This window comes from Bos grunniens, chromosome 2, assembly GCF_055505025.1.
Source record: "Bos grunniens cultivar Pamir isolate PY7600 chromosome 2, Bosgru_T2T1.0, whole genome shotgun sequence".
Taxonomy (NCBI): Eukaryota; Metazoa; Chordata; class Mammalia; order Artiodactyla; family Bovidae; genus Bos; species Bos grunniens.
In genome coordinates this window covers 33,984,531-34,011,983 of record NC_141166.1, presented here as the reverse complement: position 1 = coordinate 34,011,983, position 27,453 = coordinate 33,984,531, and the positions used below count along the sequence as shown (strand labels likewise).

General features: G+C 40.3%; 1 protein-coding gene across 4 annotated transcripts in view; it reads right to left on the bottom strand.

The window, feature by feature from the left end:
• Positions 1 to 27,453, bottom strand: part of BARD1 (BRCA1 associated RING domain 1) — a 92,667-nt gene that overhangs the window by 38,963 nt on the left and 26,251 nt on the right. For all 4 annotated transcript variants that reach the window (XM_086366439.1, XM_086366460.1, XM_086366447.1 and 1 more), the window contains exons 4-6: positions 21,606 to 22,558; positions 7,199 to 7,279; positions 5,338 to 5,510 (exon numbers count right to left, since the gene is read on the bottom strand). In XM_086366439.1, the coding sequence (XP_086222565.1) occupies positions 5,338 to 5,510; positions 7,199 to 7,279; positions 21,606 to 22,558 (1,207 nt within the window). The remainder of the gene's footprint in view (positions 1 to 5,337; positions 5,511 to 7,198; positions 7,280 to 21,605; positions 22,559 to 27,453) is intronic.

The window sequence follows — 27,453 nt, the reverse complement described above, 5'->3', positions numbered from 1 at the left end:
AAGGCAGGAGGAGAAGGGGACAACAGAGGAAGAGATGGTTGGATGGCATCACCGAGTCTATGGACATGAGTCTGAATAAACTCTGGGACTTGGTGATGGACAGGGAGGCCTGGCGTGCTGCAGTCCATGGGGTCACAGAGCTGGCCATGACTGAGCAACTGAACTGAACTGAAGTTAATCTCTAGGTCCATCCATGCTGCTGCAAATGGCATTATTTTATTCTATTTTATTTCAGAGTAATATTCCATTAATATTGCAGCTCTTAATATTTCACTGTATACATATCCTACCTCTTCTTTGTCCATTCCTATGTTGATGGACATTTAGTTTACTGCCAAGTCTTGGCTACTGTAAATAGTTCTTTTATGAACACTAGTATGCATGTATCTTTTCAATTAAAGTTTTCTCCAGATATATTCCTAGCAGTAGGATTCCTGGATCATATGGCAGCTCTAGTTTTATTTTTTTAAGGTATTTCCATATAGCTTTCCATAGTAGCTATACCAATTTACAGTCCCATCAACAGTGTTTCCTCCACACCCTTCCAGCATTCACTATTTATAGACTTTTCTTATGGTGGCTATTCTGATTGGTGTGAGGTGGTACCTTATTATAGTTTTGATTTGCATTTCTCTAATAATTAGTGATTTTGAGTATTTTTTCATGTCTCTGTTGGCCATCTGTATGATAAGATCATTGTTTTTAATACGACCTTAATATTGACTTGTAAACCTACAGCCAATATTTTTTATAAAATGAGAATAAAGCAAGTATGCCAGGTATATCACTATTGTTTTATAATATGGCTCTGGAAACTGTGACAAATGTAATACAAAATAAAAGTTAACATATGATCATTTGCTCTTTCTCTTTACTTCTCCCCTTGATTATTGAACAGACCTTTTCAATTGGATTCCTTCCCAGTGTGGAGGTGAACATTTTCAGCTTCATATGTGAACTCTTTAGCACACAAGGCCTTTCACTGCCTCTGCCCACCTTCTCTGGCCTCTTATCTCACCGTCCTCCCTCCCTTCATTCCAGTCTTGCATCAGCTCCTAGAAGTAAAACAAGTGCCTAGTACCTTAGCAACCATCATCCGCTTTCTGCGAAGTCCACCCTCTTATCCTTTTTCTTCAAATTCAGTTGAAGTGCTACATCCTCTAGAAAACCTTTCATGACTTCCTCTAGTCATTGTTTTTAGCCCCTATCCTAGATATTCATAGAATCTTGGGGGCACTGAGCTATGAAGACATGTATCATACTATTCTGTAACCACTACCGTAATTGTCTGTTCACATCTACTAGAATACAAGTAGCAGATAAAACAACTGGGGAGATGAAGATGTAAAGGGGGCAAAGGAGAAGAGTGTAAGAGAAAAATCTAACACACATTCCGTTGGAAATCCAGGAAAAGAAGGCATCTAAATAGAAAGAAGCCTTTAGCTTTGAGATAATGAAGATTCCAAAATGTCTCTTCTAGAGCTAAAGAATGGCATTTAGAAATTTAGAATAGGCAAAAGGACACTACTTATCTACAACTTCAATTAGCCGAAGCACCAAGGGCCAAAGAAGGAAGGATAAAGAACAGTTTTTGCTCTTTCTCATCTCTACCCTTCTTCTAGAGATGGAAAAAGTCTAGTCCTGGTTACTCTGAGACAAGATATATTAAGAGTAAAATACACGGTAAGCAGAGAAAAAAAATGGAAGCACACCTGTCAACTCAGATTTCAGAGTCTGAGATATTAACGGCTTAAACGGAAAATGAACTTCAGGCGGAAAAAAACAAAAGAGTAGTAAGAACCCTACAAAGTCTCCACGACGCCCTCCCCATGCTCTATTTCAGATATGGAGGAAAGCACAAGAACAAATTTCATCTGTTCTCACCTGTTAATACTTAACTCTAAAAAAAAATATACAGAACACTGGCAGAAAGAAAAATAGACCTTAAAAATGTCAAGGCTAGAGGAATTACTTTGGGTGGCCTTGATCGCACAAAAGGGAACAGGAATGCCCAATGGGCAAGAGACTAACAATTCTGCCCAGGGAGCATACATCGTTCGTTCACTCCGATCAATACGGGGAACCAGTTCTACCATCCGAGATAAGGTGCAGCTTACAGAAACTTGGATTTACACATTCTCTTCATAGTTACAGTGAAGTTGGGAGCAGAGGGAGGCAATTCCTATTTTCATCTTGTCTGTCCCTTTAACCAAGAGATGAAAAAATGTATCATCATTTTATGGATTCAGAAAAGTGCAAGTGTTAGTCGCTCAGTCGTGTCCGGCTCTTTGCGACCCTGTGGACTGTAGCCCACCAGTCTCTCCATGGGATATTCCAGGCAAGAATACTGGAGTGAGTTGCCATTCCCTTCACCAGGGGATCTTCCCAACCAGGGATTGAACCCAGGTCTCTTGCATTGCAAGTAGATTCTTTACCATCTGAGCCACTAGGGAAGCCCTTTTGTGCATTCAGAAAAGTGAAAGTAAAAGTTGTTTAGTCATGTCCGACTCTTTGCACCCCCATGGACTATACAGTCCATCAAATTCTCCAGGTCAGAATACTGGAATGGGTAGCCTTTCCCTTCTCCAGATCTTTTCAACCCAGGGATTGAACCCAGGTCTCCCACATTGCAAGAGGATTCTTTACCAGCTGAGCCACAAGGGAAACCCTTTATGCATTCAAAGACTGACCAATTCACTCTACAAATAACTGTGGGTACAGACTACCCAGCATGCTACAGTCCATGGTGTCGCAGAGTTGGACATGACTTAGTGACTGAACAACAACAGACTACATCAGGCACTCAGGAGGGCCTGGGAGAACAGGCATGATCCCTGGAACACAGAGCATACAACCTAACGAGAAGATAGTAAGAAGCAGGTACACTACCACTTCCATTTATAACCAGGAGGAAGCACCATATACAAAGGACCCACGAAAGCCAGCCAAAAACAAACCATACCTAAGATGAAACCCAAAGGAAGAATATACCACACAATGCAAAAGCATATTTGATGGTTAGGAGGCAAAATAGCTTTGCATATCTTAAGGAAATAAAAATTGAGAAAGACTAGTGCAAAAAAGGCTGAAGAAGGGAGACAGGAGGGACCAGAGAGATGGAGTTGGAGAGATGAGGAAAGCTGGACCACCTGAGGCCCTACACATCAGGTTCTTAAGTCTGACTTCTATTTTTAAAACATTAAGAGTTACCGGGAAGGGTTTTAAGCAAATAAGTCATTTGGCCATAACTGTATATTTTGAAAGCTCTTGGGCTGTGTAGTATGAAGAGTAATCTGAAAAGGAGATCAGTTAGGAAATGGTGAGGCTAATCAGGTCAACAGCAATGATCACAAGATAAAACAGAAACCAAAAAATACAGAAAATACTTAAGTATGATGACCAACAGTCCAGAACAGAAGGAATAACGATGTTTAGAAACAGCTCCCGGTCTGTTACACCTTAAATTAAATCAACTCTTGCAATTGTCCTACAGTTGCCTTAGTATCCTCTACCCAAAATCATTCCTGATTTCAGTCACCAAATAAACCTGCCTTCCCTACTATCCAAACGGTACCAACCAGCTCTCCAATGCAGTAACCATCTGGCATATGTGACTATTTATATTAATTAAAATATATTTTAAAATGTATTTCCTCAGTAGCAACAGCTCCATTTCAAGTGCTGAATAATAAGAGATGTCCAGTGGCGCCTGAGTGCCTGCAACTGTCACGGAGCGTCTCCATCAGTGCAGAAAGATCCACTGGACAGTACTGGCTGGTGGTGCACCCACACCTGCTGCTTCACCCCATAAGCCTACTGGGAACAACACAGCCATCTGAGAAGGCACCTCTGAAAGCAGACCCACTAACCGTCTCAGACCCACACCTTGTGTATTAATGAGCTTCACAGTGTAGTGAAGAATCATGGTGTACAAACCATACGACAGACCCTGTGTTTTGGCTCATTAATCCCCACTATACTCTGAAGAAATAGAAAAGCAGCAGGCATCACCCATGTTTTATAGGTGAGGACACCAAGGCACAGAAACTAACCTGACTGAAGCTATAAAGGCAATAATGGAATCACAAATAAAAGCTGGAATCCCTAACACCCTGACCAGTGCTCCATTCGTTAGAGTGGTCATGGCTGATTTAAGCGCCCATGAACAGGAACTATTCTGTTTTACCTGAACAAAGCAACCACCTGCTCTACCAAATGGATCGCTATCCCAAGAGGGTCATACCTGCTAGACATGTGTATATGTATACATACACACAAACACACGGCCTAGTCTAATACACGTGTGTGTAAAAAATTAAAAAAAAAAAGAAAAACAGAAAAATTAAAAAAATAGAAAAGATGTGTTTTCTGAGTTTGCTCCAACCATCTTATCACGTGATGAGAAATAAAGGACATTAAAAACACCAAAACTAACAGCACCAAGGTATAGTCATTTCCTACATTATTATTTATCTTTCAACTATATTATATGATTCCCTATTTTTAAAAAAAATGAAACCTATAAGATCTGCATTTTGGAATCTTTATTCCCTTCTATAAACAGAGCAAGTCCTGACTTCTGTGTGCTACTTCCAAACCTGCAAAAGTAATGGGTAAACAGAGAGGCAATTCTTGCATTTTCATTCCAACTACTTCATTAACTAAAAAGAATAAAATAATATATAGCGAGACATGAACCAAGTTAGAGATTACAGATACAAAATCCACATACAGCATTTACTTGTGACACTCTTGACAACAGCAACTTTAAAATGCAGCCGCCAGCATTCACTGATGTGTCTCCATTCTCCAATACTGGGAAACAATTTACCTGGAGGTTCACTTGAATGATTTGAAAAATCTAAGAAACAATTTGACTGCACTTGCCTAACATCTGAATTCTTACATATTTTAAATGTGGTTATACTAAATATTCAGGAAAAGAAGAAAAGGAATAGAAGATTTACAACAATTCTAAAGTACTAGGGAACATACAAAGTAGTTATTTACAGGCTTCTAATTCTTGCCTTATTAATAAGTATGAATCAATCTATATAAAAACTGAATGACTTTTTCCAGAAACTCGAAGCTTCCAAAATTAATCTGAAAACTGTTTCTGAATTAAGAGTATACCTCCCTTCAACACGTAAGAATTATAAAGGAAAAGGGCATGAATGCTGATTTTAAGTCTAGAATATATTGGCCACATTTAAATATAGTTGTGGAAAAAAAAAAAAAACAGTCATCAACTTAGGTAGTAAAGTCTCTGCTTCATCAAAGACCTTGTTTCAATAAAAAGTCAGCGGAAAAAAACAGGCTTTAAGGTGAACTACTTACACTGCCTCCCTGGAGGCGCCATAGGTGAGTAACAGCTTGACAATGTCCACATGCCCGTTCTTCACTGCGTCATGAAGAGGTGAGTCGTTCTGATACCCAGTGGTGTTCACCAATGCCTTGTGCTGGAGCAGCAACTCCACCACCTTCAGGTGCCCGTGATTGCAGGCTTCATGCTGATTAAAGGAGAGTGAGAAGAGCAATGAGGAAGACCAATGAATAATATCATAACAAAGCCACACTTCAGAAAAATAATATGAACCTCTATCAGAAAACCAGTTCTTACCTAAATACTCATGCAGACCTTAAGTTATTGACAAAGTAAAAACTCTTAATAGTCTTTAAGGTAAGATAGGCTGCAATCAAGATTTATGCAATTCATGAAAAAAGACCTTTCTCATTTGAGCCTTGGGTCAAACGCTCTTTACTTGGAAGAAAAAGTAGCTTTAGTCCAATTACAGCTCCTAAATTGCTCTATAGCAAGAAATTAAAACAAGAGTGAAAAAAAAACATAGAAAATATTTCAAAACCAGATCATGCATAAAATCTGAAATCCTTCAAGGCTGAACAGTATTCACTAAATCAACTGCTTAGCCATAAGCTAAGTGGCATATATACACGTAAGCACCCAGCAAAGTGAATATCTTAGAATAAGAATTGGCGAGACAAGCCTCTAGTTGTGGAAGCTACAGATATTGTATGGCTGGTGTCAGTGACAAAAGATATAACACAGAGGAGGTACTCAGAAGGAACTTAATGAATGATATAACCGGTAACGGTGGAATGTTCAAAGATGCTTCACACTGCAAATCTTCCTTAGGTTTAATCATCTGCTAATGATGCCACTGTGTTGTACTCTAAGAAATCTCTGGCATAGCATGCCTTTAAGTACATACCTTCAAATCTTAATAGGCAAAACACCACACTGAATGCTTCTGGTCTATTTCTAAGAGAAAGGACTACAAATTAGGTCTCATGTCCCCTAAATTATTCACCAATTTTTATTAAAGTTTGCCTTAGTTGCTTAAAAGAAAAATTAACCTTTCTTTGAAAAGGTTAGCCAGACTGTGTGTGGAGTCCAAACAACAAAGTGACTCTAATCCAGAATAAACACTCCCAGCTTAAAAAATTGCAGGGAGAAGGCATTATAGACAAGTTTAAAACCTTTTTTGCACCTGGTCTAATGAGAATCTCTCCACTTCTTTGAATTTACAGTTCACAGAATAAGGGTATCCATCTCATCTCTTGATATTCTATGGTTGCATTCAAACCACATGCTAACTGTCCTAATGGTTCATATAGCAGTTGTTTCTATGTACTTGTGCCATTCTTTTTCCAGACTGTTCTTTACATTGTATTTTTAGCAATAAAAAGCAAAGACTTTAAAAATTATTTAATGTGAGCAAAGATTTCTACTACCTCTATGTGTCTGTAATTGGACAGGGTGTAAGTGAGGCCAAGACAGATCCTCAGTAACAACCACTGCCGTGTACTACATTCCTATACCCAGTTCTTGACTTCTTTATCCTGAAAATTGTGGTTCCAGTGACATGCAGTGCTGCAGAATAGAGCCTGATGTCTGTTGTTAGCAGTTAGCTTTCCATACATGTGGTAAATTCAATATAGTAGAACCAGACTCTTAAATCTAGAAGCAGTCAGTCAAAAGGTAGGCAATTTTTCACCTGTCACAACTGAAAAGCTAGATGAAACATGATGTTTACCCTTATTTGTTTATAACATAAGTTCTTCAGATTAAAAAGAGACTATATATATGGCAGAGGGGGATATATAGACACCTACATAACTATAATAACTATAAACCATAAACAGAAAGATAATAAAAAACAAACAAGAAGAAAACTACCAATGGTGTCCATCCAGCATGGTCTTTAACATTTGGGTCGCTTCCACTTTGTAAGAGGTATTCAACAGAAGGGATGTCGCCCTAGTAGAACAATGAGAAAGTAAAATTAAAAATTATAAAGGAAAGAAAAAAGAAACTCATGATTTTGTATTTCTTTAAGATTTTGTCTTCTTCAAGATAAAATTTAAATCTGTTCTATGCCCATTGCTCATGAGTCAATAAATAATAAGTTACTCATTCATGGATTGTTCTGAGATACCAACTCAAACTTATGTAGTCCATCTCTGAACAGACTCCAATATCTCTGCAATTAGCAACCTGTATCAAAAGTCAAGTCAAAACACCAAGGACAGTAGCCAAAGTTCATCTGATCAGATGAAGTTTTTAAAGTCACCATTTTATTTGTGAAAAACATCCTTTTTGAACATACAAGAAAACGGTTTCTGATTATCATTTAAAACAAAATTAAAGCCAAGAGGGCATCTCGGTGAAGTGAATGTTAAACCCCAAACTGCTGCCTTATTCGTAGTTAATCTACTTATCCTTACAACATTAATTTAGTTTCAGTTCAGTTCAGTCGCTCAGTCCTGTCCAACCCTTTGCGACCCCATGAACAGCAGCACGCCAGGCTTCCCTGTCCATCACCAACTCCCGGAGTCCACCCAAACCGATATCCATTGAGTCAGTGATGCCATCCAACCGTTTCATCCTGTCGTCCCCACTCCTCCTGCCCTTAATCCTTCCCAGCATCAGGATCTTTTTAAATGAGTCAGCTCTTTGTATCAGGTGATCAAAGTATTGGAGTTTCAGCTTCAACATCACTCCTTCCTAAGAACACCCAGGACTGATTTCCTTTAGGATGGACTGCTTGGATCTCTTGTAGTCCAAGGGACTCTCAAGAGTCTTCTCCAACACCACAGTTCAAAACCATCAATTCTTCAGCACTCAGCTTTCTTCACAGTCCAACTCTCACATCCATACATGACCACTGGAAAAACCATAGCCTTGACTAGATTGACCTTTGTAGACAAAGTAATATCTCTGCTTTTTAATATACTGTCTAGGTTGGTCATAACCTTCCTTCCAGGAGTAAGCGTCCCTTAAATTCATGGCTGCAATCACCATCTGCAGTGATTTTGGAGCCGCCAAAAATAAAGTCAGCCACTGTATTCCCATCTATTTGCCATGAAGTGATAGGAGCAGATGCCATGATCTTAGTTTTCTGAATGTTGAGCTTTAAGCCAACTTTTTCACTCTCCTCTTTCACTTTCATTAAGAGGCTCTTTAGTTCTTCTTGGCTTTCTGCCATAAGGGTGGTGTCATCTGCATATCTGAGGTTATTGATATTTCTCCCAGCAATATGAATTCCAGCTTGTGCTTCGTCCAGCCCAGCATTTCTCATGATGTGGTCTGCATATAAGTTAAACAAGCAGGGTGACAATATACAGCCTTGACATACTCCTTTTCCTATTTGGAACCAGTCTGTTGTTCCATGTCCAGTTCTAACTGTTGCTTCCTGACCTGCATATAGGTTTCTCAAGAGGCAGGTAAGGTGGTCTGGTATTCCCATCTCTTGAAGAATTTTCCACAGTTTATTGTGATCCACACAGCCAAAGGCTTTGGCATAGTCAATAAAGCAGAAATAGATGTTTTTCTGGAACTCTCTTGCTTTTTTGATGATCCAGAGGATGTTGGCAATTTGATCTGTGGTTCCTCTGCCTTTTCTAAAACCAGCTTGAACATCTGGAAGTTCATGGTTCATGTATTGCTGAAGCCTGGCTTGGAGAATTTTAAGCTTTACTTTATTAGCGTATGAGATGAGTGCAATTGTGCGGTAGTTTGAACATTCTTTGGCATTGCCTTTCTTTGGGATTGAAATGAAAACTGACCTTTTCCAGTCCTGTGGCCACTGCTGAGTTTTCCAAATTTGCTGGCAGATTGAGTACAGCACTTTCACAGCATCATCTTTCAGGATTTGAAATAGCTCAACTGGAATTCCATCACCTCCACTAGCTTTGTTCGTAGTGATGCTTCCTAAGGCCCACAACTTCAAGTTCCAGGATGTCTGGCTCTATGTGAGTGTGAGTGATCACATTCACCTTATTTTCTCAAAGTTATTTTTCAGGCAAAGGCAAGGCTTATTTTCTCAAAAAAAAAAAAAGAAAGAAAGAAAGAAAAACTGACAGCTTACTCTGAAATGCTAAATAAATAAAAGTTACATGTGATAAAAATTACATACACCAATGTTGTGTTTCGAGAAGAGCTTCTTCAGGGAAAAGGAAATCTCTCTCCTACAACAAGCAGCCCCAACTCCTGTTGGGGCTATTCTGTACTGATTGGAAAATATAGAAGTCATTAAATCCCCTCAAAAGAGTAACATTTGCTTTTCCTGGGCTGTTTCAGACTACCTCTCAAATACAGCAAATCTAAAATGGTAGCTTACTCAGTTTTCTAAAAACAAAAACAAATCTTCATGCAATATATATTTTTAAGTCCCTAGATTACCAAAGAGACCTTAAATATTCAATGGGCCTAAAAAGTAAGCACTCTACATGTTTCAAATCAGTTGCGTCACGTCCATTAAAAAAATATTTCCCATAGTTCCTCAGAGGAGCAATTCTACACCTGTGGTACAAGATAGCGTCCATTTAGCTACTTTTGCACTATGTTTAAGTCAGTTCCAAATGACTTCAGGAACATGTGTCAAGATACAAATTTGATTTTTTTAAACAATCCCATGAACACAGGGGCAGATGAACTGCCAGAACCACACACATTCCCAACCTTCAAAATGAAAGTATACACAAAAAATACACAAAAACCTTCTCAAAAATATCCTCAATCTAATTCTACACTGCAGTCACAAAAACATATTAAAGAAGCCTGTAAAATAATATAAACACACCTGTGCAGTGGAAGAGTCATGTGGAAGTCACATAGGCAATTAGAGCGACAATTTGGAAACTAAAAGCAGAATCTCTTTTAAAGTTGCTAGCCATCTATGGGGTCACACAGAGTCGGACACGACTGAAGTGACTTAGGAGCAGCAGCAGCCGGTGGTACTTTTCTTTCAAGTCACTTCTTCATATTATCAAAGGTGTCTTCTGTTAACATGTTACCCCTAGACTACCCTGAAAACTATGAATAAAGCTAGTGGAGGTGATGGAATACCAGTTGAGCTATTTCAAATCCTAAAAGATGATGCTGTGAAAGTGCTGTACTCAATCTGCCAGCAAATTTGGAAAACTCAGCAGTGGCCACAGGACTGGAAAAGGTCAGTTTTCATTCCAATCCCAAAGAAAGGCAATGCCAAAGAATGTTCAAACTACCATACAATTGCACTCATCTCACACACTAGTAAAGTAATGCTTAAAATTCTCCAAGCCAGGCTTCAGCAATACATGAACCGTGAACTTCCAGATGTTCAAGCTGGTTTTAGAAAAGGCAGAGGAACCACAGATCAAATTGCCAACATCCTCTGGATCATCAAAAAAGCAAGAGAGTTCCAGAAAAACATCTATTTCTGCTTTATTGACTATGCCAAAGCCTTTGGCTGTGTGGATCACAATAAACTGTGGAAAATTATGAAGGAGATGGGAACACCAGACCACCTGACCTGCCTCTTGAGGAACCTGTATGCAGGTCAGGAAGCAACAGTTAGAACTGGACATGGAACAACAGACTGGTTCCAAATAGGAAAAGGAGTATGTCAAGGCTGTATATTGTCACCATGCTTATTTAACTTCTATGCAGAGTACATCATGAGAAATGCTGGGCTGGAGGAAGCACAAGCTGGAATCAAGATTGCCGGGAGAAATATCAATAACCTCAGATATGCAGATGACACCACCCTTATGGCAGAAAGCCAAGAAGAACTAAAGAGCCTCTTGATGAAAGTGAAAGAGGAGAGTGAAAAAGTTGGCTTAAAGCTCAACATTCAGAAAACGAAGATCATAGCATCTGCTCCCATCACTTCATGCCAAATAGATGGGGAAACAGTGGATGACTTAATTTTGGGGGGCTCTAAAAATCACTACAGATAGTGATTGCAGCCATGAAATTAAAAGACGCTTACTCTTTGCAAGGAAAGTTATGACCAACCTAGACAGCATATTAAAAAGCAGAGACATTACTTTGCAGCAAAGGTCCATCTAGTCAAGGCTATGGTTTTTCCAGTGGTCATGTATAGATGTGAGAGTTGGACTGTGAAGAAAGCTGAGTGCCGAAAAATTGATGCTTTTGAACTGTGGTGTTGGAGAAGACTCTTGAGAGTCCTTTGGACTGCTAGGAGATCCAAGCTGTCCATTCTAAAGGAGATCAGTCCTGGGTGTCCATTGTTGTTGAAGCTGAAACTCCAATACTTTAGCCACCTGATGCAAAGAGCTGACTCATCTGAAAAGACCCTGATGCTGGGAAAGATTGAGGGCAGGAGGAGAAGGGGACATCAGGAGATGAGAAGGTTGGATGGCATCACCGACTCAATGGACTTGAGTTTGTGTAAACTCTGGAAGTTGGTGATGGACATGGAGGCCTGGCATGCTGCGGTTCATGGGGTCGCAAAGAGTCGAACACGACTGAGCGACTGAACTGAACTGAACCCTGAAATGTATAGCTGATTTGCAAACTGCTTGTTTTTTATACTCAATCTGTATTTTCCTCCCTAGTTCTGAAAATTTGTCATATTTTCTTCTTCTCCTTTACGTAGATGTAATGTCATGCACATAAATAAAATTATGGTAATTAGATAGGGTCCACAGTAAGGGGGTAAGCTTGAACCAATATATAGTTTCCAGGAAATAAATTAACTTCTGCGTCTGATTTCTTGGAATTACTTTAAAACAGAAATCTCTCAAACAGAATATTTTCTAAGCAATAAGAACTCACTTCTAGGCTTTTCACAACTGACAAGAATAATTGAGATTCTCTTAAACCACAGAAGGAAGAAAAATCAGAGGAAACAGTATTTACCAAAGCTTATAAAAATTTTTAAACAGACTTGATGCTTTCAAATAATACCTTAAAGGGAACATGTGTCACAATGAATCTTCTTATTGCTAACCTTTCATTCAAAGGAAATATTCTTCACATATTCATGCATATGGCATCAATATAAGTTAACTTTTCAAAAACAAATACACTCACACACAAACAAAACTTTTTTCTTATAAAGGTAAGCTTTTTAGAATAAATATCTGTATAAAAATAGTACAGGACAGTACAGTTAAGTACAATAATAATGACCTACCCAAGGTGGCACTGGTTGTAAAGAAACTGCCTGCCAATGCGATAGATGCAAGAGATGTGGGTTCAATACCTGGGTCGGAAAAATTCCCTGGAGTACGAAATGGCAAACCACTCCAGTAATTTTAGCTGGAGAATCCCATGGACAGAGAAGCCTGGTGGGCTACTGTCCATGCGGTCACAAAGAGTCGGACATGACTGAGTACTTACACACAGCAACAGCCAAAACGGTTAGGTTTTTACACATAAATGAACTAACCAGGTACCTAAAATTTCTCCTTTTAGCAATTAAGTACTGTTGTTGCCAGCTTGAAGATAGAGGAAAAGGGCTACATACCCAGGAATATGAGTCTCTAGAACCTGAGAACAGCTCTTAGCTATAAGCCAGCAAGAAAACAGGATCTCAGTCCTACAACCACAAGCAAGTATACAGTTCCTGCGAATAACCCAGATAAGCAAGGAAATGGGTTCTCTCTTAATACCTCCAGAAAATAACACAGCTGATAAACTGATTATAGTCTGGTGAGACTCATACCAGACTCTGACCTAGAAAGCTGTAAGAAAATTAATTTGCCTTGTTTAATTCACTAAATTTGTGGTTACTAGCTATGACAGCAACAGGAAGCTATTTCAAATGGCTAGGACAAGAAAACACAAGTAACTTCCACTAGGGTGATAGCTATGGCCAACAAAGATGCCCGGAGGTAGGTATGCGGCAAGATATTACAGAATTTTAGTAATGATGTGGCCAAGCTCAAAGGTCCTTCCGTAAAGCCATCACTGTAGCAAGGGATGCTACCAGCCCAACAGAAGAGGAGAACTACTATGGATTCTCGGACTTCAGCACACCCACCAGGTGTACACAGTGCAGCAGTGCACTCTGAGGATCCGAGGGAAACAAGGAAAACGTGGGCACTGCACGTTTACAAGATGTTCCTTGAGAAAATAACAACAACAACAACCAAATCTATCTCTGACAGCAAAAAACTTCATCTGTTCTGTCGACCTGCAACGTCATCAGATCTGTATTCATCACTCGGCTGCTGTAACTCTTTCCTTTTCCCTGCTCTTTGTTCCATGTTATAGTATAGCTGACCCTTGAGTAACACAGATTTGAACTGCATGGGTCCACTTAAACACACATTTTTTTCAATAAATATACTGGAAAAATTTTCAAAGTTCGTGACATTTTGAAAGAACTTGCAGACCCACCAGGTAGCAAAGAACTGTGGAAAAAACTAAGAAAAGTTATGTATGTCATGAATGCATAAAATATATGCAGATAACAGTCGATCCTTACCCTGATCTATGGTGATATTTAAATTAAATTAATCATGCATTAGTATTCTTACACTTTTATAACTTTGCTCTCAAAGAACTACACTACCATTCAAGATGCCTCTCTGTACAGTATGCCTCTCCCTTGCAACTGGAGAAACTGCACATCAGTCTATCATCACAGGTAAGTCATTTTTTTAAAAATGTAACAATATTTCCAATAGAGTATTATGAGTATGACACTGTGGGCCATAAAAATCTTATGATTCACTTACAGAGTATAGGCCTGGCTACAGTGATGCAACTGTATCAATTACACTTGTCTACCATAAAGCAATCACATTGATGCTTCACTATCAATGCATGAATCATTATACCTGTTAATAAATATGAATTTTCACAATATCTTTTCATTTTTGATGTCTAGTGTTATTACTGCATATACCAAGTAAACTATTTTATATCGTACAAGACAGCACTGATGTATGTACTGACTATTCATCTCATAAACAGACAATATAAACCAATGTTACTTTGTATTGTATAAAAGCAGCACAGTATCATAAATGTTTTCCTTATGATTTTCTTAATTAATACTTATCTCTAGCTTCCTTGGGATTCTCTTATGGTTCAGCTTGTAAAGAATCCGCCTGCAATGTGGGAGACCTGGGTTCAATCCCTGGGTTGGGAAGATGCCCTGGAGAAGGGAATGGCTAACCACTCCAGTATTCTGGCCTGGAGAATTCCATGGACTGTTTAGTCCACAGGGTCGCAAAGATCAGACACGACTGACCAACTTTCACTTCTAGCTTCCTTTATTGTAAGAATACAGTATATAATACTTATAATATAGAAAATATCTATTCATTGGCTTTTTATATTACCAGTAAGGGCTTCTGGTCAATAGATGGCTATTGCCGAGAGGAGCTACCCCACGTTCGAGGTCAGGGGCAGAAGCCGGGAGGACCCCATGCCCGAAGGGCGCGGTCAAGAGGAGTTACCCACGTCCGAGGTCAGGGGCAGCGGCCGAGAGTGCCAGGCTGCGACGATGCAGGAACGGCAGAGAGGAGCTACCCCACGTCCGAGGTCGGGGGGGCGGCCGAGAGGAGCTACCCAGGGTCCGAAGTCAGGGGCGGCAGCCGAGAGGAACTACCCATGCCCCCACACCCGAAACGAGGGGCGGCGGCCGGGAGGACCAACCCCACGCCCAAGGAGCCCTGGCTGCGAAGGCGCAGGAGGGGCTAGAGGAGCTATCCCACGCTGAAGGTCAGGAAGGGCAGCGGTGAGGAGATAACCCTCGTCCAAGGTAAGGACCAGCGGCTGCGCTTTGCTGGAGTAGCCGTGAAGAGATACCCTACGACCAAGGTAAGAGAAACCCAAGTAAGACGGTAGGTGTTGCAAGAGGGCATCAGAGGGCAGACACACTGAAACCATACTGACAGAAAACTAGTCAATCTAATCACACTAGGACCACAGCCTTGTCTAACTCAATGAAACTAAGCCATGCCCGTGGGGCAACCTAAGACCGGCGGGTCATGGTGGAGAGATCCGACAGAATGTGGTCCACTGGAGAAGGGAATGGCAAACCACTTCAGTATTCTTGCCTTAGGAACCCCATCAACAGTATGAAAAGGCAAAATGATAGGATACTGAAAGAGGAACTCCCCAGGTCAGTAGGTACCCAATATGCTGCTGGAGATCAGTGGAGAAATAACTCCAGAAAGAATGAAGGGATGGAGTCAAAGCAAAAACAATACCCAGTTGTGGATGTGACTGGTGATAGAAGCAAGGTCCAATGCTGTAAAGAGCAATATTGTATAGGAACCTGGAATGTCAGGTCCATGAATCAAGGCAAATTGGAAGTGGTCAAACAAGAGATGACAAGAGTGAATGTTGACATTCTAGGAATCAGGGAACTAAAATGGACTGGAATGGGTGAATTTAACTCAGATGACCATTATGTCTACTACTGCAGGCAGGAATCCCTCAGAAGAAATGGAGTAGCCATCATGGTCAACAAGAGTCTGAAATGCAGTACTTGGATGCAATCTCAAAAACGACAGAATGATCTCTGTTCATTTTCAAGGCAAACCATTCAACATCACAGTAATCCAAGTCTATGCCCCAACCAGTAACGCTGAACAAGCTTAAGTTGAATGGTTCTATGAAGACCTACAAGACCTTTTAGAACTAACACCCAAAAAAGATGTCCTTTTCGTTATAGGGGACTGGAATGCAAAACCAGGAAGTCAAGAAACACCTGGAGTAACAGGCAAATTTGGCCTTGGAATACGGAATGAAGCAGGGCAAAGACTAATAGAGTTTTGCCAAGAAAATGCACTGGTCTTAACAAACAACCTCTTCCAGCAACACAAGAGAAGACTGTACACATGGACATCACCAGATGGTCAACACCAAAATCAAACTGATTATATTCTTTACAGCCAAAGATGGAAAAGCTCTATACAGTCAGCAAAAACAAGACCAGGAGCTGACTGTGGCTCAGATCATGATCTCCTTATTGCCAAATTCAGACTGAAATTGAAGAAAGCAGGGAAAACCAGTAGACCATTCAGGTATGACCGAAATCAAATCCCTTATGATTATACAGTGGAAGTGAGAAATAGATTTATGGGCCTAGATCTGATAGAGTGCCTGATGAACTATGGAATGAGGTTCGTGACACTGTACAGGAGACAGGGATCAAGACCATCCCCATGGAAAAGAAATGCAAAAAAGCAAAATGGCTGTCTGGGGAGGCCTTACAAATAGCTGTGAAAAGAAGGGAAGCAAAAAGCAAAGGAGAAAAGGAAAGATATAAGCATCTGAATGCAGAGTTCCAAAGAATAGCAAGAAGAGATAAGAAAGCCTTCTTCAGAAATCAATGCAAAGAAATAGAGGAAAACAACAGAATGGGAAAGACTAGAGATCTCCTCAAGAAAATTAGAGATATCAAGGGAATATTTCATGCAAAGATGGGCTCCATAAAGGACAAAAATGGTATGACCTAACAGAAGCAGAGCTATTAAGAAGAGATGGCAAGAATACACAGAAGAACTGTACAAAAAAGATCTTCACGACCCAGATAATCATGATGGTGTGATCACTGACCTAGAGCCAGACATCCTGGAATGTGAAGTTAAGTGGGCCTTAGAAAGGACCACTATGAACAAAGCTAGTGAAGGTGATGGAATTCCAGTTGAGCTATTTCAAATCCTGAAAGATGATGCTGTGAAAGTGCTGCACTCAATATGCCAGCAAATTTGGAAAACTCAGCAGTGGCCACAGGACTGGAAAAGGTCAGTTTTCATTCCAATCCCAAAGAAAGGCAATGCCAAAAAATGCTCAAACTACCGCACAATTGCACTCATCTCACACGTTAGTAAAGTAATGCTCAAAATCTCCAAGCCAAGCTTCAGCAATATGTGAACCGTGAACCTCCTGATGTTCAAGCTGGTTTTAGAAAAGGCAGAGGAACCAGAGATCAAATTGCCAACATCTGCTGGATCATGGAAAAAGCAAGAGAGTTCCAGAAAAACATCTATTTCTGCTTTATTGACTAGGCCAAAGCCTTTGACTGTGTGGATCAATAAACTGGAAAATTCTGAAAGAGATAGGAATACCAGACCACCTGATCTTCCTCTTGAGAAATTTGTATGCATTTTTTGTATGCACTGGTCAGGAAGCAACAGTTAGAACTGGACATGGTACAACAGACTGGTTCCAAATAGGAAAAGGAGTAAATCAAAGCTGTATATTGTCACCCTACTTATTTAATTTATATGCAGAGTACATCATGAGAAATGCTGGAGTGGAAGAAGTACAAGCTGGAATCAAGATTGCCGGGAGAAATATCAATAACCTCAGATATGCAGATGACACCACCCTTCTGGCAGAAAGTGAAGAGGAACTAAAAAAAGCCTCTTGATGAAAGTGAAAGAGGAGAGTGAAAAAGTTGGCTTAAAGCTCAACATTCAGAAAACGAAGATCATGGCATCTGGTCCCATCACTTCATGGGAAATAGATGGGGAAAGAGTGGAAACAGTGTCAGACTTTATTTTTCTGGGCTCCAAAATCATTGCAGATGGTGACTGAAGCCATGAAATGAAAAGACGATTACTCCTTGGAAGGAAAGTTATGACCAACCTAGATAGCATATTGAAAAGCAGAGACATTACTGTGCCAACAAAGGTCCGTCTAGTCAAGGCTATGGTTTTTCCTGTGGTCATGTATGGATGTGAGAGTTGGACTGTGAAGAAGGCGGAGCGCCGAAGAATTGATGCTTTTGAACTGTGGTGTTGGAGAAGACTCTTGAGAATCCCTTGCACTGCAAGGAGATCCAACCAGTCCATTCAGAAGGAGATCAGCCCTGGGATTTCTTTGGAAGGAATGATGCTAAAGCTGAAACTCCAGTACTTTGGCCACCTCATGTGAAGAGTTGACTCATTGGAAAAGACTCTGATGCTGGGAGGGATTGGAGGCAGGAGGAGAAGGAGACAACAGAGGATGATATGGCTGGATGGCATCACTGACTCGATGGACATGAGTCTGGGTGAGCTCCGGGAGTTGGTGATGGACAGGGAGGCCTGGCGTGCTGCGATTCATGGGGTCACAAAGAGTAGGACATGACTGAGCGACTAAACTGAACTGAACTTTTTAAAGAATCCAAAGTTATACATGGATTTTGACTGTGTGGAGGTCAGCCCTGCTAACCTCTGCCTTGTTCAAGGGTCAACTGCAGTTTTAACTTTAGAGTCACCTCAAATCCTTTTCTGAAGTAGGTGGATAGAAAGCATAAACAAGACAGCGGAACCGCAGCAATCAGTTTTCAAGTACGCACAGATTATTCATTCTGGGTTGCAAACAAAAAAATCAAGATAGTAAGTGAAATGAATACTATTTATAAAAAGGTAAATATACTGATAAATTCTTTGATTTTTCTTCAAGTATTTGTTTTGACTATTAAAATCAATCTGAGATGGGAGCATACATTTTACTTATAAAAAATTTTTCAAAGAACATTACTGTTAAATAGGTATTTAAAAAACAATAGAAATCAAATAACTTTTCTTAAAGGTATTGTATCAGAATCTGCCAGTGAGTGACAAAACAGTATCTAATAAGTTGGAGAGAATCAAAATTCTAGTTCTGGCATTACAATTTCTAAGTAAAATGACAATCTGACAAAACTTGCATTGAAGCAATCTTGAACATTATCAATGGAGAAAATTCACCAAGGCAGCATCATGCCACCATATTTTCCTGTGATGCTTTTGAACTGTGGTATTCGAGAAGACTCTTGAGAGTCCCTTGGACTGCAAGGAGATCCAACCAGTGCATCCTGAAGGAGACCAGCCCTGGGATTTCTTTGGAAGGAATGATGCTAAAGCTGAAACTCCAGTACTTTGGCCACCTCATGTGAAGAGTTGACTCATTGGAAAAGACTCTGATGCTGGAGGGATTGGGGGCAGGAGGAGAAGGGGAAGGCAGAGGATGAGATGGCTAGATGGCATCACTGACTCGAAGGACATGAGTCTGAGTGAACTCCAGGAGTTGGTGATGGACAGGGAGGCCTGGCGTGCTGCGATTCATGGGATTGCAAAGAGTCGGACAGGACTGAGCGACTGATCTGATCTGATCTGATCTGAAGATTCCCCTGGGCTTTTTTCTATGGCCCATGTTGAGCATAGATAAACTATGGCCTGAAGGCTCGACAGCCAATTTTGTGTACAGAGCTTTACTGGTTTATGATATTGTCTATGACTACTCTGGCACTAAAATAGAATTGAATAGTTAAAACCATATTACTACAGAGCTGAAAATATTCACTTTAATTTCCCCTTTAATAAAGAGTTTGACAAGCCACGGCTTGGACTAGATCCTAGAGATCCCCACTAATAAAGATAAAAAATTCTTATGATTGAAAGAAAAATTCTCTTCCAAAGTAAGTGAATGCTTAACTAGTGGTCAGAAAATAATTCCCAGAAAGCAGAATGTAGAAACTAAAGCAGTCTACATTCATATACTAGCTAGAAAAATGAACAAAAGACATTGATTACTACGCTAGCTACTTATATCTATGAAGCATTAATAACACTATAATGTTAATACTGTTGTACCTAATACACACATGAACACACATACACATATATATATAAATAAAACAAAGAAGACAAAAAATAAAGTCTGATTTTTTAAAACCATACCTTGCAAAAAGCAGACTAAAATGGAACTAGAGCTAACTCCAAAAATTCAAGTTGTTCAAAGTATATGGACTGCCTAGAAAATAGTCATCTTACAGGGGAACCAGACAAAGAGCATTCTACATTCATCATTTATTAGAAGATAAACAAGAAATGAAAACCATTAGAAGAAACTCATTTTTGTGTTTTTCCCTTTCTACACAGAAAGAATATATCCGGACTTGGCCTACTCCATGTTCCTCCCAAACATTTTATGACTCTCACCACCTTCATGCTCATGGGTCTCGAAGGGTTATTTCCAGATCTCCCAAAGTTCTCTACCCACGCAAAAGACCTCAGTTTCCCAGTGAATTTACTGTAAGATTAAAAAAAAAAAGCTATCTTAAATTCAGTACTAATCTTCCCTATATTATCATTTCATAACACCTGCATGAATTCACAAACCAAAGTCTAAAAAGCTGGGGCTAAGTGCTCCCTCTATGTCCAGCACTTGTGTCAATTTCAAAGAGTAACCACTGCAAGTATGCCTCATGCTCAGCAAAAGAGGTAGCTTCCAAAAAACAAATATTGCCACTTCCGAGGTACAGAGGCGATAAACAGACATAACTCAAAGAATGGGCTATTGAAAGGAAGAGGCTGGCTGTGGGGCCCAGAGAAGTCCCTCTGTGGTGAACCACACTCAAATTTCCAGTCACTGGAGGAATGTTACGGGCCATGTAGTGAGACCTTCCGGACTCTGCACGTACCCGCCAGGAGGGTCAAACATACAGAAGCTCATGCCTTCTCGAACTGCCCTGAGCTCAGAAGCTGGGTAAAAGACATGTTGCCAGCAGTAAACTTGGCAATGGTGTGTCTATATCCATAAAGCATGAGAAGAATGGGTAAAAAAAATGGTGAAAACTGAACAAACCATTGAAAGTGAAAATGAAAGTTGCTCAGTCATGTCCAACTCTTTGTGACCCCATGGACTACATAGTCCATGGAATTCTCCAGGCCAGAATACTGGAGCAGGTAGCCTTTTCCTTCTCCAGGGGATCTTCAGGACCCAAGAATTCAAGCAGGGTCTCCTGCATTTCAGGCGGATTCTTTACCAACTGAGCTATGCTGCTGCTGCTGCTAAGTCGCTTCAGTCGTGTCTGACTCTGTGCGACCCCATAGACGGAAGCCCACCAGGCTCCCTCGTCCTTGGGATTCTCCAGGCAAGAACACTGGAGCGGGTTGCCATTTCCTTCTCCAATGCAGGAAAGTGAAAAGTGAAAGGGAAGTCGCTCAGTCGTGTCTGACTCTTAGCGACCCCGTGGACTACAGCCTATCAGGCTCCTCTATCCATGGGATTTTCCAGGCAAGAGTACTGGAGTGGGGTGCCATTGCCTTCTCCGACTGAGCTATGAGGGAAGCCCAAACAAAATCATTATGGAATAGAAAAAAACAAAAGCACTTGGCAAAGTTGAAGCTGAAATATGGAAATACTGGTTTTCTCCTGCAAGGTCACAGTCCTCTGGCCCAGGGACCCTGCTTGAGGTAGGGTTCAAGTCCCTATCAATTCTTGCTTCCCCGGTTCACAGGAAGTACCACTTATGGTCAGGTTAATTCGCCTAGTAATCATGTCATTTTTCACAAACTCCAAAGAAACCATTTTATACTGGGTCTCATTGTGAAGCTGTATTTCACAGTAAGCATCCTACCTTAATTGAAGCAATATGGAGCAAAGTCTCTCCTCGATGATTTCTCTTCACAGCTGTATGGCTAATGGGCCACAGCTTTGTTGCTGAGGGGCTACACATCATTCGTCTGTAACTTGGACTGTTCAGTGTAGAAGGCGGCGTATCTGGTGAAAGGCTAATGGATTCATCCAATATAGTACGGCTATTCCTACTTAATGTGTCACCAACTTTAAGTTTGTTTGAAGGTGGTGAAGAACAGCCAAGCAATGGCATGTTTTCTAAGAGCACTGTTTGCTTAACAGAGTTTCCACCAGTGCTCTGACTGCTGCTTCTGCTTCTCTTAGAAACAGGACTGGAAATTCTGTTGTGACGCCCACGCTTCCCATTACGACCTGATGGCAAAGATTTCTTGGACGGAAGATAGTTTGCAGAGACTGTCTTCTCAGGAGTCACTACTTCATTCTTGCTCTCAATTTCTGGAGACTCTATATGCTCAGCCAATGGTAAAAAGACTTCATCTAAGCATTCAGATTCTGTTACAGACCCACTTGCTAGTAAGTCTATTTCACCATTTATCTGCAGGTTAGCAATCACAGATGGTTGGCTACAGAAGGATACCAGCTTTTCCTTACTTTCCCCTTTGCAGTCAAGGTCACCATCTGCCTTTTCTGCCTCTAAATTCCATTTTCGGTTGACTTCAGCTAAAGTTTTCTTTTTCTGTTTTTTTCTAGATCTTGTGGAAGGCTTCTTAGGTCCCTCAGAAACCTCCACCGGAGGGCTCGGAGAGACAAATTCGTACATGGAGGTCTGGTGAGCATTTTCATCATTTTTCACAGAAGGCTGGGTTTGCACTGAAAGTTTACTCACAGTATATCTGACTTTCTTACTTCGAGGACTAAACCACATTTTTATTGAATTCTTCTTACTTTGTGCATCATTAAATAAACTCTTCCTAGATGTTTTTTCTTTCAAATCTGATAGGAAAAAGGAAAAGAAATTTGTTACATGAACTTAATCTCTCCCATCCTGAGCTCCCAAAGAACTGTGTTGATAGTTCTCCTAAGGTGTATCACCTTTTATTTGTGTACCTCTTCCTTCCTTCCCAGATTATGAAAGCAGATATTCTCATTCAACAAATATTTAGAGTCCTATCTGATTTTAGACCATGTTCTAGAAACTTATATTCCACTGGGAAAGACAAAATATACAAACAAATAATTAGAACATACAGTCTGCTGTATGGAAGCATAGCCATGGGGAAAAGCTATATTAAATAAACAGATTAACAGGTGAGACTTTTAATAAACAATAGTCAAAAAAAATTAAGACTTATTAGCTGGGGAGGGAATAAAGTCAAGAAAAAAAAACAGACGTATTAGCTGATGCTTAATTTTAAAAGAGGACTTTTGAAAATTAATCAATATAATTCACTATAAAACAAACTAAAAAGAAAAACAAGTGGTTTTTCTCAAAAGATATAGAAAAATATATACACTGGCCAAATCCAGTATCCATTCATTATTTTTAAAAAGGCTCAGCATCAGGGATAGAAGGAAACTTCTTCAACCTGCTAAGGACATCTACAAAACTACACACCGCTAGTGCCATCCTTAATGAAGAAAACCTGGACTACTATTTTGTTCCTATTATCTTGTTTCTGTCATCAAGACAAGGCAAAGATGTCCACTCTCATCATTCCTATTCTACATCACACTGAAGTCTTGGATAGCACACCAAGGTTAAGAAAAAGATAAAAATCACATGAATTAGAAGATATAAAAATGTTATCTGCTCAAAGCTAACTTGATTAGTGATATAGAATATCCCAAAGAATCTCTTAAAAAAAAACAAGTGACTGTTCAAGGTCATAAAATACAAAATCAATATACCAAATTCAATTGCAACTGTATTTCTATATACTAAAAATGAACATATGTAAACTACCAGACAATGCAAATTCTTGTTGGCAATGTTAAAGACTTCAACTATGCTAACAGCCAAAGAAAACCACGAAAATGTTTTATATCAATCAGGTGGCATGACTTGGCTGGAGTGTGGGAGAATAGGTTGGAAGAGGGCAAGAGTGGATGCAAGACTAATCGCTAAGAGGCAAAGTAGTAATATAAGTAGAAGATAACAGCCTAGTGAGGTGATAGTAGAGAAAGAAGTAGAATCATTTGAAAAATATTTAGGAGATAAGATTTACAGGATTTGGGGATGAAATGAAGAAAGAAGAAGGTGACAAAAACAATGCATATGTTTCTGGCTTATAGCACTGGATGCACCTAGAGTAAAAACACTCATGCTGGCAGGGACAATCTGCTCAGGCTCCCGAGCACACCAACATGCTCCTGTGGGGTGTCCCAAGAAGGCCAGGCCCTGGATGCTTTTTACCCAGGCCATTTCTCAGGACTGTGTGTGCAGCAAGCAACCCTGAGGGAGCAGCAGTGTTTCCCCAGGGAAAAAAGCAGGCCCATTTCTGCTTTCTCTGTGCATGCTAAGGCACTCAGTCATGTCTGACTTTGTGCAGCCCTATGGACTCTAGCCCACCAGGCTCCTCTGTCCCTGGGATTCTCCAGGTAAGAGTACTAGTGTTATATACAGTCAATTCTCCAAAGCTCTGAGTTCCTTTCCTGTATGGCAAACACCTGTGTGTGTAGGAATCCATGATGGGCCCTTTGCCAAGTATCATCACAGATGCAAAGGTGCACTGAGGAATTTCAATGGCAATGTGATAAAATATTTGCAAATTTTTTAATGCATGTACTCTTTCACAAGGCAATTTTACCTCTAGTAACCTATCTTACAAAATATACAAAATATTCATACATGTGCCTAGAAATCTGAATGTGTGAGTGTTAACTGCAGCAATATTTTTAATACCCCAAATGAGGAAAAAAGTCAGTGTTTATCAACTGGAAATCAGTTAACTGTGGAGGATTTATATTACAAAATCTTATGGAGCTGCTATACACATCAACTAACATGCAAAGATCATCAAGACACTTTAAGTGTAGTACAATCCTACTTACATTTTAAAAATTCTATTGTGTTTATATTCAAATATTTTCATAAATTCATAAAAGAAAGATTAGGAAAGTTAACTAAAAACAGTACGTCTGAAAAAGATTTTGTGTTTTTAGGTTGGGAATAAAGGGTAGAGGAGTATGTCAAGGCTGTATATTGTCACCCTGCTTATTTAACTTCTATGCAGAGTACATCATGAGAAATGCTGGACTGGAAGAAGCACAAGCTGGAATCAAGATTGCCGGGAGAAATATCAGTAACCTCAGATATGCAGATGACACCACCCTTATGGCAGAAAGTGAAGAGGAACTAAAAAGCCTTTTGATGAAAGTGAAAGAGGAGAGTGAAAAAGTTAGCTTAAAGCTCAACATTCAGAAAATGAAGATCATGGCATCTGGTCCCATCACTTCATGGGAAGTAGATGGGGAAACAGTGGAAACAGTGTCAGACTTTATTTTTTTGGGCTCCAAAATCACTGCAGATGGTGATTGCAGCCATGAAATTAAAAGACGCTTACTCCTTGGAAGGAAAGTTATGACCAACCTAGATAACATATTCAAAAGTAGAGACATTACTTTGCCAACAAAGGTCCGTCTAGTCAAGGCTATGGTTTTTCCTGTGGTCATGTATGGATGTGAGAGTTGGACTGTGAAGAAGGCTGAGCGCCGAAGAATTGATGCCTTTGAACTGTGGTGTTGGAGAAGACTCTTGAGAGTCCCTTGGACTGCAAGAGATCCAACCAGTCCATTCTAAAGGATATCAGTCCTGGGTGTTCTTTGGAAGGAATGATGCTAAAGCTGAAACTCCAATACTTTGGCCACCTCATGTGAAGAGTTGACTCATTGGAAAAGACTCTGATGCTGGAAGGGATTGGGGGCAGGAGGAGAAGGGGATGACAGAGGATGAGATGGCTGGATGGCATCACTGACTCGATGGACATGAGTCTGAGTGAACTCCGGGAGTTGGTGATGGACAGGGAGGCCTGGCGTGCTGCGATTCATGGGGTCGCAAAGAGTTGGACACGACTGAGCGACTGAACTGAACTGAACTGAATTGAAAGGGTAGAGGGGGACTTTCACATTTTACTCTACATACTTTCATACTGCTTACAAAGTTGCTAAGAGAATGTTCTCTTATATTTCTTATGTAAATTAAACAAAAAGAAAATAAAACTTGTATAATACAAGTTATATACCTAATTGGTGACTGAGCTGGCATTTGAATTCCTAAGTTTTCACTAAGTAAAAACTAACACTTTTCACTAAATACATACAATATGTAATACTGTGACTTATAAGAAATATACATTTGGCCTTTGTCCACCTTGTTGTTGCTGTGTAGTCACTAAATTGTATCCAGCTCTTTTGCGACATCATGGACTACAGCCCACCAGGCTCCTCTGTGCATGGGATTTCCCAGGCAAGAATACTGGAGGGGGTTGCCATTTCTTTCTCCAGGGGATCTTCCCAACCCACAGATTGAACCTGTGTCTCCTGCATTGGCAGGCAAATTATTACTGAGCCACCAGGGAAGCCCACTGTACCAGACACAGAGTTCCTAAAACCCTTGAAATTTCCTATATGAACCACAGGGGCATCTTTTGTTACATTTAATTGTGTTCCTAGTTACCTAAACAGCTCCAGTAAAAAAGATAAAATGGGTGTCTTTTATTATTCATAACAAGCCCTGGTTCAACCACACCTGAGTTTATGTTAATAAGATATCAGAAAGTCCCTAATGTTGGAGGCTGGTTGCCAAGGGAACCAACTTGGATTAAAGGGTTAGAACTTTCAATCCTACCCCCTGACCTCCAGGAAGAGAGGGACAGAGGTTGAGCATAACCGAAGGCCAATGATTTAATCAATCAAAACTTTGATCAGGCTCCTCTGGTAGCTAAGACCATAAAGAATCTGCCTGCAATGGAGGAGTTCAGTTCAGTTCAGTCGCTCAGTTGTGTCCGACTCTTTGCGACCCCATGAATCCCATTCCAGCCATCTCATCCTCTGTCGTCCCCTTCTCCTCCTGCCCCCAATCCCTCCCAGCATCAGAGTCTTTTCCAATGAGTCAACTCTTCGCATGAGGTGGCCAAAGTATTGGAGTTTCAGCCTCAGCATCAGTCCTTCCAATGAACACCCAGGCTGGACTGGTTGGACTCTCAAGAGTCTTCTCCAACACCACAGTTCAAAAGCATCAATTCTTCGGCACTCAGCTTTCTTTATAGTCCAACTTTCACATCCTTATATGACTACTGGAAAAACCATAGCCTTGACTAGACAGCCCTTTGTTGGCAAAGTAATGTCTCTGCTTTTTAATATACTGTCTAAGTTAGTCAAAACTTTCCTTCCAAGGAGTAAGTGTCTTTTAATTTCATGGCTACAGTCACCAACTGCAGTGACTTTGGAGCCCCAAAAAATAAAGTCTGACACTGTTTCCCCATCTATTTCCCACAAAGTGATGGGACCAGATGCCATGATCTTAGTTTTCTGAATATTGAGCTTTAAGCCAACTTTTTCACTCTCCTCTTTCACTTTCATCAAGAAGCTTTTTAGTTCCTCTTCACTTTCTGCCCTAAGGGTTGTGTCATCTGCATATCTGAGGTTATTGATATTTCTCCCGGCAATCTTGATTCCAGCTTGTGGTTCTTCCAATCCAGCGTTTCTCATGATGTACTCTGCATAGAAGTTAAATAAGCAGGGTGACAATATATAGCCTTGACGTACTCCTTTTCCTATTTGGAACCAGTCTGTTGTTCCATGTCCAGTTCTAACTGTTGCTTCCTGACCTGCATATAGGTTTCTCAAGAGGCAGGTCAGGTGATCTGGTATTCCCATCTCTTTCAGAA